Consider the following 19,710-nt stretch of genomic DNA (forward strand, 5'->3'; position numbering starts at 1 on the left):
ATTATTACTTAAATATAATAATACATTTATTAACTTAAATCATCGTTATTTAGCTGCTTAAACTTTACAAAAAATAAAACGATCAAAAGATATTGAGAATTTTTTACGTAAATACTCTTATACTTAAATTAAATATTAAAAATTTAAAAATTATATTACAATTAATATAAAAAATATATTTTGTAGAATGAGGCCGTTCACTATATATAGAGTGAGAAGTATGAAATTTTTTAAAATTTATTATTATTAAAATGATTACAAATAATATTTTTCTTAAAATTTTTAAAAATTAAGATTCTTATTAATTATATCTATCATTTTTACATACCTTCGAAATTTTTTCTATTTGTGTTGTATTCGAAAAACTTCACAAGCGAGTCATTTTGGGCCCTACAAATAGGATAAAATGACAATATTTGTTCTAATTTGATTTTAAGGATTGACCAGCTCGCAGGTTCGTATCAATGTCGGATTGGGTTAGAGACGGAGGGAGATGTAGCTGAAATGTCTCCATTACGGGACACGCGCTTGGCCGCAAGAGCTAGGCTGCTCAAGAGGAGTAAACCCTAACAAACTCCCTTGTAGAGAACTTCTATGCCTTGGCAACAAACAATGGAAGAATATTTGAAGAGGAACAGCGAGGAGAATCTGAATGGAGCATTGCATTCTATGAGGAACCTCACATCACGGTTATGTGATTCGCTGAAGTCGCAGCAGATCAACCAGAAAATGGAGCAGGGGCATGGCGGCGTTCTACCTTGCATCGCTCTGTGCTTGTATATCTACAAGCATATGTTGCATGAAACAGAGGCTGTTATATCAATTGCAGATACGAAGGGGTAAAACGCAACAAGCCAGAAAGAGGTTGAGGGGAGCAGCCGCCAGTTGCGTGAAGAGGGAAGATATGCAGCTGCGTAGAAATAAACAGAAGTTTATTATGGCTCGCGTCAACTGGTAGCCTAAACATTGGAAGAAGCGGGAGACGAAGGGGTTGCAAATGGAAAGGGCCCGAGCAATCATATCTAAGTCAGAAAGAAAGTTAACGGAAGAAGAGGTAAAAATCTGTATCTTAGAGCTGGAAGAGATGAGTTGCTATGCTTCAATTGAAATATGCTCAGTATGGAAGAGGAAAATAAATATATATATATATATGAGTGTTTAGGGTTTTCTGGTAGCTTTCATTTGTTCAGTAAATGGAGTTTTGAGAAGTGTATGCTCGAACTTTGATGTTTTTCCTCTGTGCTTGATTTATCTTCTGTATGATATATGGATTGTTACGCAAGTAGAGGGAATTGTCAGGCAAATCATTGTTATGGATTGTTATTCTGTAACTGAATGTATGAATGGGTTGGGTGCCTGAATTCTTGAACGTGATGATTTGTATGTCTATAGTTGAATGGAAGTCCCTACTGGGCTACTGATATAAAGATAGAGACGTGTTTTGGTTATTGAGAACTTAAGAGCTTTAGGACCTCTCTTGACTGCACAAGGATTTGATTGTATATCCATGAACCTTTGAGGTGTCATGTGACCATTCTTATGGTGGTTAAGTCTTAAAAATTATGACTACCAGTTTTTAGGGAAGTAATGGGATATTGCTGTTATTGGATGAGATTGGGGGGTTTATTTGATTGCTTGGATTGATCCAAACATGTTACGACAATGTCTAATTATTTTAGTTTTTGTGCTGCCTCAATTTGAGATGTTAAATGGGCATACTTGAAGATTAAACGAGGCCTCAAATGGTGATGAAATTTGCAAGCTAACCACTGGCTAACTTAGAAGTGGCATAATAGATTAAATTAGATTTGCTATAATGGACAGAAAACCCATAAATAAATTAGCGCCAGTGCACTTCATGTCCAAATGGTAACATTACTAAAAACACAAAAATGCATGTTTTAGCATCTTGTTCAGGTGATGAAAATGGATATAAATAGGTACATATATGACTCTGGTTCCTCATTATAGTGAGAGGAATTTGGAGCTTGGCTGTAACGTCACAGACAGAAACTTATAAATGTTGTAAGTATGGATGTGCACAGTTGGACAGCAAGTCTTTGGAAGTGCAGGTTGGTTGATGTGCTTAACTTGTGTGAGGATTTTGCCATGAGAGTATGTATGACCAGACAAGTGAAGGAAATAAAATGAATGCCATAGAATCCACAGATAAAAATTTGAGCATATGCATGTTGTATGTGGGAGAAAGAAACTACTATGGCCTATGGCATTATAAAAGAGACCACAGGAATGCCTAAAAGAAGAAAACACGTAGGTAGGAAGTCACGGAAAAATGTGACTATCACCATGGTTACTGAAGGTACCAAATGATTTATAATGGTTCGAGATTTTAAGTTCATGAATATGAAGGATTATCAGTGAAAAAAAGAATAAAAAATCGAATAAAAATAGTATGAAGTATAAATCAATGAAAATTTAATATTTAGAGGAAATTTAAGAGTTCCCTTGCAAATTTGCAATTGTAGTAAGGTTGTGGGATTGGGCTCTGGCAAGTCAGGGTCTAACAAGGAGTGCCAAGTGTGATTTACCCTAATTTTTTAGACAGATATACACGTACATGCATTATACATATATCTAGCCCAGCTGATAGCCAACAAAAAAGTTGTCAATTTTTTTATCATGAATCTTCTTCTTCTTCTTTTTTTAAAGTATAGATAGAACTAGTTACTGAGTTGGAATTCATGTAATCAACCCATTAATTATATATTTTCTTGTTTAGATACCCCACTTACATTCTAGTTGCCTCTTCTCTTTGGCACAAACATACGGCCTAGATTTTAGTATATGGGTGGCATAGTTCTGAAAGGCGCAAGGCGCAAAGGGTCCTGGAGCCTAAGGCGCAAGGCGTGCCTTTTAGAAAAAAAAACTCAAAATCTTGTAAAATTATAAAAAAATTGTCAAATTATCAATAATAACACATGCATATCATTAATGATTCATTATCTTCAAATTCTAAACTAACATCATCAAAGTTGATTCATTCATCATGCAAATTCTAAATTAGAAACATCATCAAAGTTTAAACTTAAAGTCTCAAACTCAAACAAGTACCAATTATCATGCAAAGTTCTAAACAAACATATAAACACTACAAGTCCACAATCAATAAAGAAGTTTTAATCAATCATCATTAAGGAGATCATCAACATCAAGGTCAATATCTTCATCATCCCCTTCAATCAAGAAAATGTTTTCATTTTGAAAAATGCTATTTTTCTAAGTCTGGAAGATTAGCGCATTATAAGGAGACATATAAGAAAATGTTTTCATCTTGAAAAACTATCTCCCGATATTTTGATAGCTAATATTCATTGTTGTTAAACTAATTTTTAATGAATTTTTCAAGAAATAGTAGGTATGTATTTTTTGGGTGGTAAAATCGCTAAATCCTGAGTTTGTACTAAAATCAAAATTCTATTTTTTTATTCTTATGGATTTTGATTTTTTAGATATTTTTATTAAATTCAAATGGGGGGGTACTTTCTTATTTACATTTATGTATTAAAGTAAATGGAAGGTAAAATATAAATAAAAGAAAATGTGGACATTTACTTAAAGTAAAGAAATGTGAATATGTTGTAATGTATACATGTTGGAATTGAGAAGAGGGGAGGAATTGGGCTGCCTAGATTTTAATTAAAACCTAGGTTTCATACCTAGGTTTCATGAGACGTGCCTCTTGCCTCGACGCCTCACCGTGCAAGGCGCGTGCCTCACTGAAATCGCCTCGCCTCGGCCTAGGCGAGGCGCTAAACTGGTGCCTTGCGCCTAGGTGCGCCTTTAACAACTATGATGGGTGGATGACATATTGTCATCCTGACCCAAGTGCACATACCTCCAAGAATGCTCAAATGTTTACTTTTTTTTTTCATCTCACTGTGGGATTTGAACTGCATCACTTTGTTTTCCTTCATTGTCCAATTTTCATTTTTCAGGACCCTGTTTTGTTCCATCACAATATATCAAATAATGAAAGACAAATAGAATTTGATGATAAATTTTTTTTTTCTTCAAAGAAAAATATTAATTCTTTTGAATCAGGTGAGTATGTGCTTCTGACTGTGGTGTAATTGCTCCTAAAGAACAAATCCATGGATGTGGAAATCCAGTACACATCAACATGGACTAAGTCGGGGGGCTTGGAGTCATTGGACAAGCCCACCCTTTGGCTAAATTTACCTCGTACATTATCCTTCTAGTCCAATAAATGATCCCATTTGTGATAATGGGATTTAAAACTTGTCTCAGTTTCAAAATGCCCTCTGAAAGCATGACTATTTGGACAACTCCATGTACTCACATAACCCCATGCCCTTCTCTGCTCTCGTCAAGATAACAAAGAACCACTTTTTAATTGTTCTGCAAACCATTCTGCATAGTTTATTCAGTTTCTTGTTTGATTCCATGTGCGTTTTATCTTAGATCTTAATCTCTGTTAATTTATGCATTATTGATTTCTTGATGTTCTCTTTTGCTTCGCACTTCAACTAGCGACTATGCGTAGCATCCAACTCAACGTTGGTTTTTCTCTCTTTGCTTATTTAATTTCTTCTTTCGTGTTACATTTTGTTTTCTTGATAGGGCATTGTCTGGATTTGAATTGTTTGATGCAGTGAATCTATCGAGTTCTGTTTATATTCATGTTTTCCTGAATTTGGAAGGCTCTAGTTGTTCTGTATCTTAATTCACTAAGTGGGCTTTTGTCAAGAGAGTGGAATTTAGTCTTTATGAGGACTAGAAAGAGGGTTTGATATTTGAGTTTTGAGATTTGCATTCAAAATTTGGAATTGGGTTGTCTTGTTTTTGATGGAAAAGTGAAATTTTACTTATCGAAATAATTAATGAATTTGAAGTTGCCTTTTCTATGATTTATTTCTTACGGCACATGACCGCAATTTTCTGTTCCACCGTGAAAATTTTGTGAGGATTTCAAATTGGAGTTGGCATTCCCTGTAGTTGCCAAATGTTGCATTTTGGAGGTTTCTGCAAGTGGTTTTAGTGAGTGGCAAATTTTTGGACACTAGTTGCCTCTTTAGGAGTTTCTCGGTTGGAGTTTTCTGAATCTGTGGGCTATTCTGGACTGGGGAAGCTAAATTCCCGGGTAGATGTCAGTAATTGATTCGCTTGATGACGAGTTTGTCACAAGAAAGATGCTAAGAGTGATTCCAAATCACCGGTTGTCACTGTGCTGTCTCTCAATTGTCGGCGGCCTTGTTTTTTTGTTTTGGATAAGTTTATTAAAGTTCTTTGGGGCTCCAAAAGGGTAAAGAGAAGCAACAAAAGAATCAAAAGTTTGTGCTTGAAATAGTTTTCTGGAGGTGCGAGATTCTGCTGCAGTTTGAGATCAAGGCAGCAATGGAAGTGATTAAGGGCTCCAATGGGATTGATGAAGTTGTACTTCGAAACGCTCAAGGGTCTTCAGTGAGGGTGGGAACCCTTTCATCATTCCTTTTGTAGATCAAGTCCAATGAGTGATGAAACTAAGAAATTTCCTTTCATTGCTTTGGTCCTTCAGAGGCAGAATTTGATTCAAATTAATGATGATAATCATTTCAATATGTGGTGCTGGGATAGTACATGTTTCTCCTTCATATACTGAGTACTTTTTTGTTTTACTATGATGTAGGTTAGCTTACAAGGAGGTCAAGTCATTTCTTGGCGGAATGGTCGAGGTGAAGAATTTCTCTTCACCAGTAGCAAGGTAAAGTTTTCTAAATAATTTCAGTAATTGTTTGAAGAGATTGGTAGTCCACAATCTTTGTTTGTGGATAGTTTTAAAAATGTCTGGAGTTACAATAATGATGGTTTGAGAAATTGGAAGTGCTAGCACTCACAGCCACAGGGCACTTAGAGTCAAAACATTTTTTGTAAATTTTTTTACAAAATTTTGTTGTAGAAATGGTTATGGAGTTGCATTTATAAAAGTGGTCTATTAATGGATACCATATAAATCTTTACCATTTTATGTCGACAACAATTCAACTAGAATCTAGATATAACTATAATGGAAGCAACTTCAATTTGAGTATTTTGTGCTGTTTGCTGGTAATCTGAAATGAATTTTTGTGCTGTATGTCCCATTTTAAAGTTGTAAACAATGTGCTTCCAGTTCATAAATGAATAATAAAAAAGGAATGATAAAGTGTCGTGTGAAGGTGCTTGTCTTGTGTATCAATCACTAATATCATAAAGAGTGATGCATTCTTCATCTGTCCACCACAGCTTTCTCGTTCCATCAAATGTAAGTCATGTTGTTGGGGGACCTTCACTCACAACGAGGGATTGGATAACTTGACAATTTGTACCTATAGTGGAAAAGGCTTAGTGGGGTACTTCTGGTAATTGAGATTATTGCCAGCCCTAGGAGCCTTATGCTGATTCTTGGATCCAATATTCAAGTTTCCATACAGGAAATACAACTTTTTTAATCGATAAATGACTTGAAATATATAAATTTGCTTACAGAGAATAACAAGGGTATTCATGTGCCTTCTCCCCTTATGTGGTTATATGATGGTATACAGTGCCTGAAATTTTGTTACATGTGACCACAATCTCACAAGTGTTTCAACCTTTGTCATCAAAATTCAAGTTCCACCATCAATTGGCTGGTTCAGTGTGTAAGAACTTGGATTCGCTCAACATCTGTGTTCAAGTCTCCATAGCCAGTAGCCACTTGTTAGGGTTAGACCTACTCTTTAGTCACTCAGAACATGTAGTGGAACCTAAATTTTGCTTCCAATGTAGGTGTAACACAGTGACAAGGTCCCCCTTCAAATAGCTGTGTGGTAAAGAGATGCAATGCTCTCTATTGGATATGCGGAGAAGCCTGCATATCCATTTTTTGTTCCCAAAGAAATAATAAATAAAAGTTCAGAGTGAATGTTGTAGTCATGTTTGAGTTGTTCTGAAGCAAATTACATGGAGAGAAATTGAACTAGAAGATCATGTCTGTGAATAGTTGATAAGACTGCTCTTATTTATAAAGCTTCTGATTCTATAGCAACTCCAATTTTTGTGATTTCAAGCCATTTGACTGGTCAACTGCCTCCAAGAATAGTAAATCTAAGTTCAGAGTGAACATTGTAGTTGTCAAGTATGAGGTGTTCTGAAGCAAATTACATGGAGAGAAATTGAACTAGAACCTTGTGTCTGTGAAGCATAGATAAGACCATCTTATTTATAAGGCTTCTTCTGTAGCAGCTCTGATTTTTGTAATTTCAAGCCATTTGACTGGTTAACTGCCTCCTAGAATAGTAAATCTAAGTTGGACAGAATCTTCATGATATTTGTAAGGCCTGCAATCTGGACCGTATAATTTTTCCTTAAAAGAAGGCCACATGGATGTGAAGGACACTTTGATGGTGATATATCCCCAGTTGTTTGTTACCTGGGTAGTGGTTTTAAAAAAAATTCAAGGATGAATTTTCAATAAGGGAATAAGAATGTAATATGGGCTTTAATTTTTTCTTTTTTTACTTAAAGGAAAAGGCCAGCCTGATGTGGCTAACCCATTTTATTAAAACTAGGGTTATCTTCCCACTAAAGGGGTTATACCCCATTCAGCCTGCATCCATTGCACACAATCTCCCTCATCCTTCATCTCTCACTGTTGTCATCTTCCATTCACTCATCATCTCTCAAGTTCTACCTCAATCTCTCAACCTTGCCATTTCTTTTAGTTTATGTGGATTTTTGGTGCATATTTTCCATTCACATCTGTTGGTTTTCACTTGAGGGGAAAGAAAACTTACCACTGACAAGCTTTGACCCATCTCAGGTAATACTTCGACGTCTTCATCCAATATTTCAATTTGGACCATGTTCCCATTGCTGAATGGCAATGAAAAAAAAAAAGAGAAAAATGGAAAGCAAAACCATTCGGGTTCCCTTTTGTTCTTCAATTGGTGAGTATAGATATTATTGAAAACAAGATTCCAATCATGAGGCAGTGAACTAAACCCGATAGTCATGAATACAATAGGAAACCAGAAACCCACCACCCTTCTTGATTGTTCTTCATTGTCACCATTCAGTCAAACCAAAGTCAAAGCAAAAATCTGTAGATAAAAGCAACCCACCCAAATAGCAAGAGCTTGGGACTCTTGGTTTTGACCCATTTGGCATTTACTTGAGAAATTAAGCTTCAGTTGAGGGTGAAGTCATGCTCAATTCACATGGCTTCAATTCTTGATCCAACATAATTAGGAGTCCAATTGATGGTGGGGTGAACAGGATAATTGAGTTGAAAATTAAAGCTTGACCCAGATGCCAAGGCAAAGAAAAACGAATTGAAACAAACCCAAGTCATTGACCAAATTTAACTACTTGGTTCAATTATGAATTAAGTCTAATGTTAGCCTAATTTTATATAGAGACCAACAATAATTAGACCAGTTGCTATGTTAATACGAATGTTTGCATACTTGCATTGTTTAAACTTCAAAAATTAGGTGTATAGTGAAAAATTTGGAAAATTATGATTTTCAAATCAGTTTATCTAGTAGCCTTATTTTAAAGTTTTGAGTTTTTTTGACATTATTAATTTGTTTATATTTATTGTTTAGGTGATTCAGGAACATCCCTGGTGGAACCCATTTGACTGGTTTATTCCTGCTAGCACTGTGAGTGGATAGTTTGTATTATGGTTGTTTCTTACATGCATTTATATTGTTATTTTTTTATTTTTGTATACTCAGGTTGTGGAACAAGTCAAAATTATATCATTTAAATTGTATTAAATTGGGGAACATAATGGCATTTTACTATTGTTTATCATATTGTGATACATGATTATGAGATGTGGATTAATGTTACTGACTATGATGGGGTTGATAAATGATATGACATCATTAAGCATGCACAGACTTGATCAGTTGTTAACGACAATTTCTTTAATCATCTTATCTGGGAAGTAACATGTTAGGACATTGTATGCTAATTGCAGCTAAATGTTAGCCGTTGGTGCACCATGAATGTGTGTGTGTGTGTATAATATATATAGGTGCGAGTAGGTTCTGACATGATGTTGATAATTTATAATTGGCGTGGGTAGGTTCTGCCGTTATGTTTATTATTTATATGGGCATGAGTAGGTTCTGCCATTATGTTCGATTATATAAGTGGGCTTGAGTAGGTTCCGCCATGATATGATTATATATATGGGCGTGAGTAGGTTCCATCATTCTGTTATCATGTTATGAAGGATTGTTACTTGTACTTGGTTGCTCCCATCATGTGTACATTCCTTGACATCATGCTCTATTGCTGTACCCCTAGTCCCTTCGCAATTATTTGAACTGGCATAGCATGTTTATGGCATAATTGTTGCATTATTCTTATTTCCCCGCATCATAATGCTCCCTAACCCTCACAATGCTCCCTAACCCTCACTAAGTGTGCTCTGACTTACCTCCTTCCTTTTGATATATTTCAGATCTATAGATTCAGGCTGCCAGAATAACAAAGGTCATTATATGAGATCCTATTTTGAATATACCTTAGACAAGCTCCTAGATATAGAACAGACTGCATTGAGAGATTAGATACAGTTGTCATTCTATTATCTTGTTATGGTTGTTCAGATGAGATGTGATTAATTCATGACATGATACTCAAATTATTTCAGATGATTATATATATGTGAGATGACCATTTGGTTAATGTTGCATTTAAAGATGGCGATGATCATCAAATTGTATGATTTCCTTGGGGGGCTACAGTCCTGTTAGGGGTAGTGCCAGTTATGGACACCCAGTTTGGGTTGATATTGTAAATGCAAAATCAAGTAATAACTCTCTAATTGTCCAGGAAATGAAATTATGCCTCTACCTTCAAAGTCAAATAATCCATTATATATTTCCTGTACATTTCACAAATCTAAACCTCAGAATATCTGAAGTTCCATATTCCTTCTTGATGCTTGAAACAACATGCAAATGTCTTGCTAGTAGTTACGAATTGAATTCAATTTAACCATGTTGAAAGTTTCTTCATGATGTCATACAAAGATATGGTTTATCTCACGCGTCTGCCGATTCCAATATTTGGAATGCAAACTTTCTCTCATTCAACTTCTTTTATTTATTTTTTCTCTTTTTGCTGAGTACTCTACATTTGTGTAGTTGATAGTGTGGTATGTACCATGGCAGGCTGTATTATTCATGGAATTGAGATAATTTATCTTGCTTGTTAGTGTTTTTTGAAATGCAGCTGTGTGAATACTGCTCCTGCTTTCCAGTTTCCGTCTTGAATGAGATGAAACAATATAAAAGAGCTAAGAATGAAGGATTATTGAGTAAATTTAAGTAAATAATCTCTAGCATTTTGTCTTTTTTCCTGTAGCTTATGCTAGTACTGCTTGTTTCCAGGAGGAAGAACTATTGAATTGTATTTTTGATGGATTATAGGTGAACTCTAAGCCTCCTAAAGCACTGCGGGGAGGGATTCTCATATGCTTCCCTCAGGTCTCTTCAATCATTCCTTTATAACTCTAATTAAGTTCCAATTTTATGTATCTTACTTTTTGATTACATTCATCGGTGTAGATTTAGTTATTTTTGTTGATGCCTTCATTTGATGATGCTGCAGTTTGGAGAGACTGGTTCAATTGAACAACATGGCTTTGCGAGGGACAAAATTTGGAGTATTGATGAGAATCCTCCACCTCTGCACCCAAGAGATTCTCTGGGCAAATCATTTGTCAACTTGCTGCTCAGATCATCTGAAGAAGATCTTAAGTGCTGGCCCCATCGGTATGGCCATGGACAATGAAGGATTCCCAGTTTTCTACTGAATAAATGCACGAGTTAATGGAATTAAATCTATAAACTCCAGGTCCTGGTGATCCTTAGGGTCACACCATTCTGCTCTATCGGGTTTCATATGAAATTCCTACTGTGGACACTTTTCTCATACTGCATTGACATTGGTGCCTTACATTAATTAACTGCATGTTTTCATATAAGATTCTCTGTTGTAGATTAATTGATTAAAATGTTCACACAAGATTAAAAAAGTTTGAATTGGCTCAAAGTTTATGTGAAATGCTGTTTTTATGTCTTCCCAAACTGATTTTTGAGTTTCGAAACCATAGTTTGAAGATAGAACTTTGCATGCTTCTGGGAGCACAGTTCATAAAAATGATCTACATGTTTGATAGATAGTATAGCTTCCTTCATCCTCATTCAGATATTATTTTGTGAGCATGATGTTTGCTGCTAACTGAGTTTTTCTTATTTTCCAGTTTTGAGCTTCGACTTAGGGTTGCTCTTTCAGCTGATGGAAAATTGAGTTTGATATCACGAGTCAGAAACATTTTTGGCGAGCCATTTACTTTTGCATTCGCTTATCATTCATATTTGTCTGTCTCTGACATAAGGTTTGTGGTATTTTATTGTTACTTTGTCCTTCTAGCATGTAATTTTTCATATTTGAAAGAAAACTTGCCATTTGCATATTTGCCAGTTAGAAAATGCAGCCATGAGATGTCAACTCTGAAGAATAGTATTTACATGACAAAATGTAGTTTCAATTGCCTCTACTTGTTAAATTGCTAAACGTAAGCAGTTTGATGGTGCATCTCTTAACATTTAACAAAATTGCAATAGCATATGGGGAGGTCATCCAACTCATTTCACCAAATCACCAAGCAGTTCCAGATATTTCTGTTTGAAGTGCATGGACAAGTTACTTATTAATATGTCATACTGATTTCTTGGAGGAATAAAAACGAATTTTGTACTATGATTCATTTAACTGTGGAAAAAGAACTTTGTACTATGATTCATTTAATTGTGGAAAAAGAATAGCCAAGATATGGAATTGGGAAAAAGCTTGCTGGGTGGGGTGGAGTTGAATTTCTTCTTGAGCAATGAGATATTTCTGACAAGGCAAAATAGTAGCAAATATTCTCTTGTCTTTTCTGTTTTTTGGTATAGCCAATACTTCCTTTCAAGGTAAATATTGAATGCAAACTGTGTCTGCAGTGACGTGAGGGTTGAAGGGCTGGAAACACAATACTATCTAGACAACCTTTGCCAAAGAGAACTTTTTGCAGACCAAGGAGACGCCATTACTTTTGAATCTGAGGTAAATCTTCAAACTTGTTATTTCTGGATTGATATTTCTGAATTATACTAGACAAGACTCAAATGGTGCAGAAATAATATAATCATGGCAGAAGTTGGAAGTTCTTTTGTTGTTTTTATTCTTTATATTTTCATTGTGATCCTGTAATATTCAATGCTCCCATTTTTTATCTTGAATTACTTTTCCATTTTACATAACAAACAACTTAATGCACATTTTTTCGTGATAAATAATAGAGTTAACTTCAATGTATGTCCTTTGCTAGTTGAAAACAACTTGATTTGGTTCTTCAGAAACACCACAATTTTGTCGTTGCCTTGAGGGAAAACGTTAGTGTCATGAAAGAAGGATAATAAAATTCTTCCTTGTTGTCTTATTCACCCAAAAGAGGCTGATTTGATTTATACACCAGCTTCCTATTAGAATTAGGAAGTTGCCTAAAACATTTAAAGAAAGATTCTAAAAACTAAATTAGGAAACCTACATAACTTTAGGATACAACAACTTATAGAAACAATTAATCTAAATCTACAAGATACACAAGATATATTCCTTATAAATAAATCAATCAATCATAATCTATAGGATTGGAAACCATATCTGCTGACACTCCCCCTCAAGATTGGGAGTGGATATCCGTCATCCCAATCTTGCTTGTCATTTTCTTGAACACGGCTGCTGGAAGGCCTTTGGTTAGCATATCTACAAGCTGATCTCCCGAGGAGATATAGGGCGTACAAATCATCCCACTATCCAATTTCTCTTTTATAAAATGTCTATCCACTTCAACATGTTTTGTTCTATCATGTTGAACTGGATTATGTGCGATACTAATTGCTGATTTGTTATCGCAATAGAGTCTCATAGGTTTTGTCCACTCAATCTTGAGATCCTCTAATAATATTTTCAACCATAATAGCTCACACATACCTAGGGCCATGGATTGAAACTCGACTTCAGCACTTGACCGAGCAACCACATTCTGTTTCTTGCTCCTCCATGTAACCAAGTTACCCCCCCAAGAAGGTACAATAGCCAGAGGTTGATCTCCTATCCACCACGGATTCTGCATAATCAACATTTGTGTATGCTTCTAGTAATATAGCTTCACTTTTTTTAAATAGAATGCCCTTCCTAGGTGTGCCCTTCAAATAGTGTAGGATTCTATAGACAACTTTAAGATGAGATTCCTTTGGGGTATGTGTAACATCCCGCATCGAGCGATAGAAAGGACCGGAACAACTTACTTTGATGGGTCTATGCGAACTTCCCAGGGGGGTCACCCATTCTTGGATTTCTCCAGGTTAAGCACGCTTAACCCTAGAGTTCTTTGCCTGCATTCAGCCCAAAAGGTATCCAGCTGGTCTTGTTTCATTCCTTACTTATCCTCGATATATACTATCCTCTACTAGGCTCTCGGGGTATTACATTCTCCCCCTCTTGAGCACATGACGTTCTCGTCATGCAACTTTACAACTGGTCCCAGACTTTCTCCCATTTGGAGGCTATCATCTTAGAAGCCTGCCAGGAGCCGCTCCTTGATCAGGCCTCACGCCCCGGCGCCACTCCTCGCCCTCATTGGACCGCCTTCTCCAAGGGTCGGTTCTGATATCACCTGTAACATCTCGTATCGAGCTATAAGAAGGACCGGAACAACTTACCCTGATGGGCCTACGTGAACTTCCCAGGGGGGTCACCCATCCTTGGATTTCCCCAGGTCAAGCACGTTTAACCCTGAAGTTCTTTGCCTGCATTCAGCCCAGAAGGTATCCAGCTGGTGTTGTTTCCTTTCTTACTTATTCTCGATATATACTATCCTCTACTGGGCTCCCAGGGTATTACAGTCTGCATGAATTGGCTTACAACTCCCACGGCATATGCTATGTCTGGCCGAGTATGAGCCAAGTATATCAATCGCCCAACTAGCCTTTGATAGACCTCTTTATCAACCAAATCATCCTCTAATGCCTCACTTAGCTTATGGTTGGGATCAATGGGGTTTTCCACTGCTTTGCAACCGAGAAGCCCTATTTCTCTTAGGAGATCCACTACATATTTTTGTTGAGAAATAAAAATACTTTCTTTGGAATGAGCCACCTCTATCTCCAAAAAATGTTTCAATCTCCCCAAATCTTTAATTTCAAACTCTTTCACCAAACATTCCCTTAGCTGTTGTATGCCCTCTTCATTGTTACCGGTGACTACTATGTCATCCACGTAAACGAGCAGAACTGTGACTCCCCCTGTGGCCGAGTGGTGGAAGAAAAGAGTGTGATCTCCCTGACTTTGCCGGTACCCCATACGAAGCATCACACCAGTAAACTTTCCAAACCACGCCCTGTGTGATTGTTTTAAGCCATAGAGGGCTTTCTTGAGGCAACAAACAACAGGGTCTTTTGTAGTGGCAGAATACCCTGGTGGCACTTCCATGTAGACTTCTTCCTCGAGTGTACCATGCAAAAATGCATTCTTTACATCAAATTGATGTAAAGACCAATCTAGGTTAGCTGCCAATGAGAGAATCACCCTAATTGTGTTGAGCTTAGCTACTGGAGCAAAGGTGTCTAAGTAAGCCACTCCATACACCTGTATATATCCCTTGGCCACCAATCTTGCCTTGTATCGGTCTAAGGTCCCATCAAATTTGCATTTCACAGTATAAACCCATTTACAGCCCACCAGATGCTTCCCCTTAGGCAATGGGACTAAATCCCACGTCTGATTTTTGTCAAGGGCAGCCATCTCAGCTTCCATGGCATCCTTCCAATGCTTATCCCTTATGGTTTTAGAAAAAAAATTTAGAATGGGAATGGTATGAAGATTGCTAAGAAAGGTTTTATGGGATGAGGAGAGTTTAGAATATGAGAGGAAAAGATGTAGGGGATGTTTGGTGCAGGTTCTTGTCCATTTTCGAAGAGCAATAGGCCAATCAAGATCACTGTGAGATGTATCATTTGTGGAAATAGGGTCAACTGACTTCTCAGAATTATCAAAAATAGAAACAGATGAGGAGTTAGAGATGGAATTACCTGGAGAAAAAAGAGACTAATTTGTTAGTGCCTTTCTCGTTTGTAAGTGGAGTAGAGCCAGGAGTGGATGCTGAGGCTCGCATAGGACTAGGTTCCTACCTCTGCCTCCTTGAGTATACCTGCAGTGGTCTAGGAGTATTTGGGGACTTTTCTCCTGATGTCAGTCCTAGAGATTCCTGCAGATCAGTAGGTGGTTGAAGAGATGATAACACGTCCGGGTTTGAGAGAATGAAGGGATACTCCTTAGTGGACAGATTAAAATGTTGTTCTTGAGTGGTAGAATTTTTAAAGTAAGGCTCATTCTCAACAAATGTCACATCAGCAGACACAAAATTTTCTGGTATGGGGATGATAGCAACGATACCTTTTCTGGGTTGGAGAATACCCTGTGAACACACATTTTAGGGCACGAGGGTCTAACTTTCCTCTATTGACAGCAAGTATATGGACATAGGTTGTGCACCCGAATATCTTGGGTTGCTAATTACTAGTTGTGTGAAAATTTGAAAAATAATCAATCAAGAGTTGAATTGGACTACGAAATGCTAGATTTTTTTAAGGAAGCCTATTAATGAGAGTAGTGGCAGTAAGTGTTGCTTCCCCCCAATAGTATTTAGGGACACAGTGATGAAAAAGAAGGGCTCTAACCACAGTTAATAGGTGTCCGTTTTTCCTTTCTGCCACCCCATTCTGTTGGGGAGTGTAGAGACAAGAGGATTCATGTATAATACCTTTTTTCTGAAAAAACAGTGAGAGGGATTGATTAAAAAAGTCTTTAGCATTGTCAGATCGAAATCTCTTTATCCCTACACCAAATTGGTTTCGAATCATGTTATAGAATGTTGGAAAAATTTGGCTAACTTTAGATTTTGTTTTCAACAAATAGAGCCAAACGACCCTAGTGCAATCATCAACAAATATGACAAACCATCTTGCCCCAAAAATGTTGGGCACATTTGATGGACCCCAAATATCACTATGGATTAGAGAGAAGGGAGAATCAGATTTTTTATTTGACAAGGGAAAAGACACTCTTCTATGCTTTGCAAGCTCACACACAACACAGTGAAAGTTTTTTATTTTTAGATCTCTAGCTAAATCAAGAAACATCAACTTAAGGGTATGAAAAGATGGATGACCAAGCCTATAATGGTGTAACCAAAATTGATCTGAATTGGATTGAACCAAGCATGACACTCGAGAGAAAAATCCTTGTTTGTCCTGCCCATCAAGTTCCTCAAGATAGTAGAGTCCTTCTCTAGCCCTAGCAAGCCCAATCATCCTCTTCTTGCTCTGCTCCTGAATCTCACAGATATTTGAATGAAACAAGACATGACACTTAGTATCCTCAATGAGTTTTTGGATAGATATTAGGTTGGTGAACAGCTTGGGGACATGAAGAACATTTTTTAAAGTAAGATTTTCATTAAGGAAAATATCCCATTGGCCTGCAACAATGGTAAGAGAACCATCTGCCATCGTGATTTTTCTAGAACTAGGACATGGGAAATAGGAGATAAACATATAAGGAAAAGGAGTCATGTGGTCTGAGGCACCAGAATCTAAGACCCAAGAATTCTGGTGCATAATTTCTGAAGCTTGTAGGGAATAAGAAGAAGTATTACCTGTGATAGCAAGAGAACATGTGCCCTTGTCAGTCTTCTTGTCAAGGGATCCCAAGAAACTTCTTAGCCGGTCAATTTCTGATTTTTTTAACTCTTGGACCTCTCTTTGTTCTGAATCTCTTGGTTCAGGTGACTGGGAATTGGCCATGTACCCCTGTCCCTGCATTGAACTTCTCACCGGTCCTCCCTTAGGTGGTTTCTCATGTAGCTTCCAGCACTTGTCTATGGTATGCCTAGGTTTTTTGCAGAAAGTACACCATAAAGAGTCTTTATCTACTGATTTCTTTTCTTCTCTAGGCCCTCTACTAGGATTATTTGCCTTCGAGGAGATTAGGGCAGAACCTTCTCCAGAAGGGGTTTCTAGCATGACACCCCTTCTTCCTTCTTCTGCTCTAATCAAAGATATAACTTCATTCAAGGTAGGCAAATCCTCCTTACCGAGGATTTGTACTCTTACCGCATCAAATTCGAGATCGAGGTCGGCTAGAAAATCATAGATCCTCTCTTTCTCCACAAATCGTTTGTGTAGGGTTGCATCCTCACTACACTTCATCTTCAAGCACTGGTAGTGGTCAAGTTCTTGCCATAGTGTTTGCAGCAGGTTAACATACTCGGTGATGGTCCTTGTTCCCTGTTTGGTTGTTGCTGCCTTTGCTCTTATTTCATAGATCTAAGCTGCATCACGGACTTTAGAGTAGGTGAGATTTATTACATCCCAAATATCCTTAGCTGTAATCAAGAACATAACCGTGTTGCTGATTTCTGGAACCATTGAGTTCTAGAGCCAAGACATTACCAAGGAGTCTTCTTCATCCCATGCTCCAAATGTTGGATTCGTCTCTTTAAGACCTATTCTCAACAAGTGGCTGAGTTTCCCTTTCCCTTTCCCTTTAAGAAATGTGCGGATTAGCTGGGACCACTTTACGTAGTTTTTATTGTTCAACCGGTAAGCTACTTGAAGGTTTTGTAATTCTCCCCCTATACCACTGCCATGAGTTCCAGCAAACTGAGTTTCAGTAGATGGAACCTCAGTCGCATGGCTGGAATCTCCAGATTTGGGTATAGGATCATGCGTAATAGACATGATGATGAGAAGGAGAAGAAAGAAGGACGATCTGACAAAGGAAGATTGGAAGAACAGGCTATGATCGAAGCTGAATTAGTGCTTCTATGGCTTTGATACCATGTCACGAAAGAAAGATAATAAAATTCTTCCTTATCGTCTTATTCACCTCAAAAGAGGCTGATTTGATTTATACACCAGCTTTCTATTAGAATTAGGAAGTTGCCTAAAACATTTAAAGAAAGATTCTAAAAACTAAATTAGGAAACCTACATAACTTTAGGATACAACAACTTATAGAAACAATTAATCTAAATCTACAAGATACATTCCTTATAAATAAATCAATCAATCATAATCTATAGCATTGGAAATCATATCTGCTGACAGTTAGCACTCTTAATAAGCTTAGAAAATTACTTGAACGGTATATGCGTTGTATAGAAGTGACATTTTGTAATAATTTTCTTTTTATCATGAAGGTTTCCATTTTAGTGGATTATGCAATTTATATCCTTTGCCAATCTATTGATCATTTGAGGAATGTGTAGCGTCCCTAAATAGTTGTGGGTGAGCTATGTTGTTTGGAAGTTAATAAGGTCAGAGCAGCTGTTAGTTAGAGTCATCTACAGGTTTTCGCTTATAGTTTTCTTTCTTTTGCTTTTGCACAGGTAGATCGAGTTTATCTTGATTCTCCAGATGTTATTGGAGTCCTTGATCATGGAAGTAGAAGAACGTTTGTGATGAAGAAGTCTGGGCTAAGAGATGTTGGTAAGACTCGACATTTTTTCACCTGGCAGACAAGAGAATAAATAAATAATGGGAAAATAATGGGAACATCTGATAGTGTGCTGGCATTATATAAATCTAAGAAAGAAGACAAGCTCAAGAATTATGGACAGTTAACTATTAGAGTAATCATAATGAGATTGTGCAGACTCATTTTATAAAAATGAATTTAGCATAGCCTCACTTCTTTGGTATGGTAAGAGCTGGGAAAATTTAAGTCTGCATATAGCTAGAGGCATCAGCATATTAGTAAGTCTTGTGCTGTTGACTCTATAGTGCATATTTGTGAGAGTATATAATGCCAAACTTGTTTATTTGGTTGTTTCTAATAAATAGTGGTCTGGAATCCATGGGATAAGAAATCAAGAGCCATGAAGGATCTTAAGCCGGACGAGTACCAGAAGATGGTTTGTGTTAATCCTGCAGCGGTTGAGAATCCCATCACTTTGAATGTAGGACAGGAATGGACCGGCCGACTGGAGCTCATAAACGTAGCTTCAAGCTTTTTCAGCCAGACCTTGATCCCCTAAGCCACTGTCTTAGAGGGATGAGAAGAAAGCCAGAATCAGTTGCCTCTGTTGCAGTTATAGCTGGTTTTGAGTAACAAGTTTAAATTAGGACTTCTAGGTGAATGGCTTGGTGTTCTGAGTTTTAGTGTAAGTAAAGTCTTGGTGTTGTGATGGAAGCCTATGTTTTGTGGGTATGCATCTCTCTCTCTCTCTCTCTCTGCCCACACACACACACACACACACCTTGCTGTTAGGTTCCCCTTCATATTTTCTTGATTTGAGAAAAGGGTTTTAATGCGCAGGATGAATTGAAAATCCCAGATAAGATGCTGTGGGCTGGGGGCTGATCAACGTAACAGTAACTCTTCATCATCTTTTTAGTTTAAAATTTTGGCCAAATCTATATTTTTACTCTCATACTTTCACCTTTTTTTTGTGTAGCTACTTAAACTTTTTGTTATTCGATTACACTCCCGAACCTGATTTTCGACTCAATTTTGCCCCATGTGCTTTGACATTTTTTTATAGGATAATTCAAATTTTTCGTTGTTTTGATTGCACATCTAAATCTACATTTTCGAGTC

The 19,710-nt window shown here is 37.1% G+C and overlaps 1 protein-coding gene across 3 annotated transcripts; it reads left to right on the forward strand.

The window, feature by feature from the left end:
• The first annotated feature begins 422 nt into the window (after positions 1 to 422).
• LOC127814164 (putative glucose-6-phosphate 1-epimerase) lies at positions 423 to 19,686 on the forward strand. 3 transcript variants are annotated; one of them, XR_008026294.1, is made up of 10 exons: positions 424 to 1,054; positions 5,648 to 5,722; positions 8,589 to 8,645; positions 10,431 to 10,487; positions 10,612 to 10,775; positions 11,267 to 11,401; positions 12,009 to 12,111; positions 18,500 to 18,599; positions 18,954 to 19,317; positions 19,429 to 19,686. XR_008026294.1 is itself a non-coding variant. In XM_052355463.1 (9 exons), exons 1-9 carry the CDS (start codon positions 998 to 1,000, stop codon positions 19,145 to 19,147), a joined length of 933 nt encoding a protein of 310 aa, XP_052211423.1. In that variant the 5' UTR covers positions 423 to 997; the 3' UTR covers positions 19,148 to 19,686. The 3 variants fall into 3 exon arrangements, 2 of the variants coding, with proteins under 2 accessions (XP_052211423.1, XP_052211422.1); XM_052355463.1 differs by having other exon boundaries at positions 423 to 1,054; positions 8,598 to 8,645; positions 18,954 to 19,686; XM_052355462.1 differs by having other exon boundaries at positions 18,954 to 19,686.
• The last annotated feature ends 24 nt before the right edge of the window (positions 19,687 to 19,710 follow it).

Source organism: Diospyros lotus, chromosome 12 (genome assembly GCF_014633365.1).
Source record: "Diospyros lotus cultivar Yz01 chromosome 12, ASM1463336v1, whole genome shotgun sequence".
Lineage (NCBI taxonomy): Eukaryota > Viridiplantae > Streptophyta > Magnoliopsida > Ericales > Ebenaceae > Diospyros > Diospyros lotus.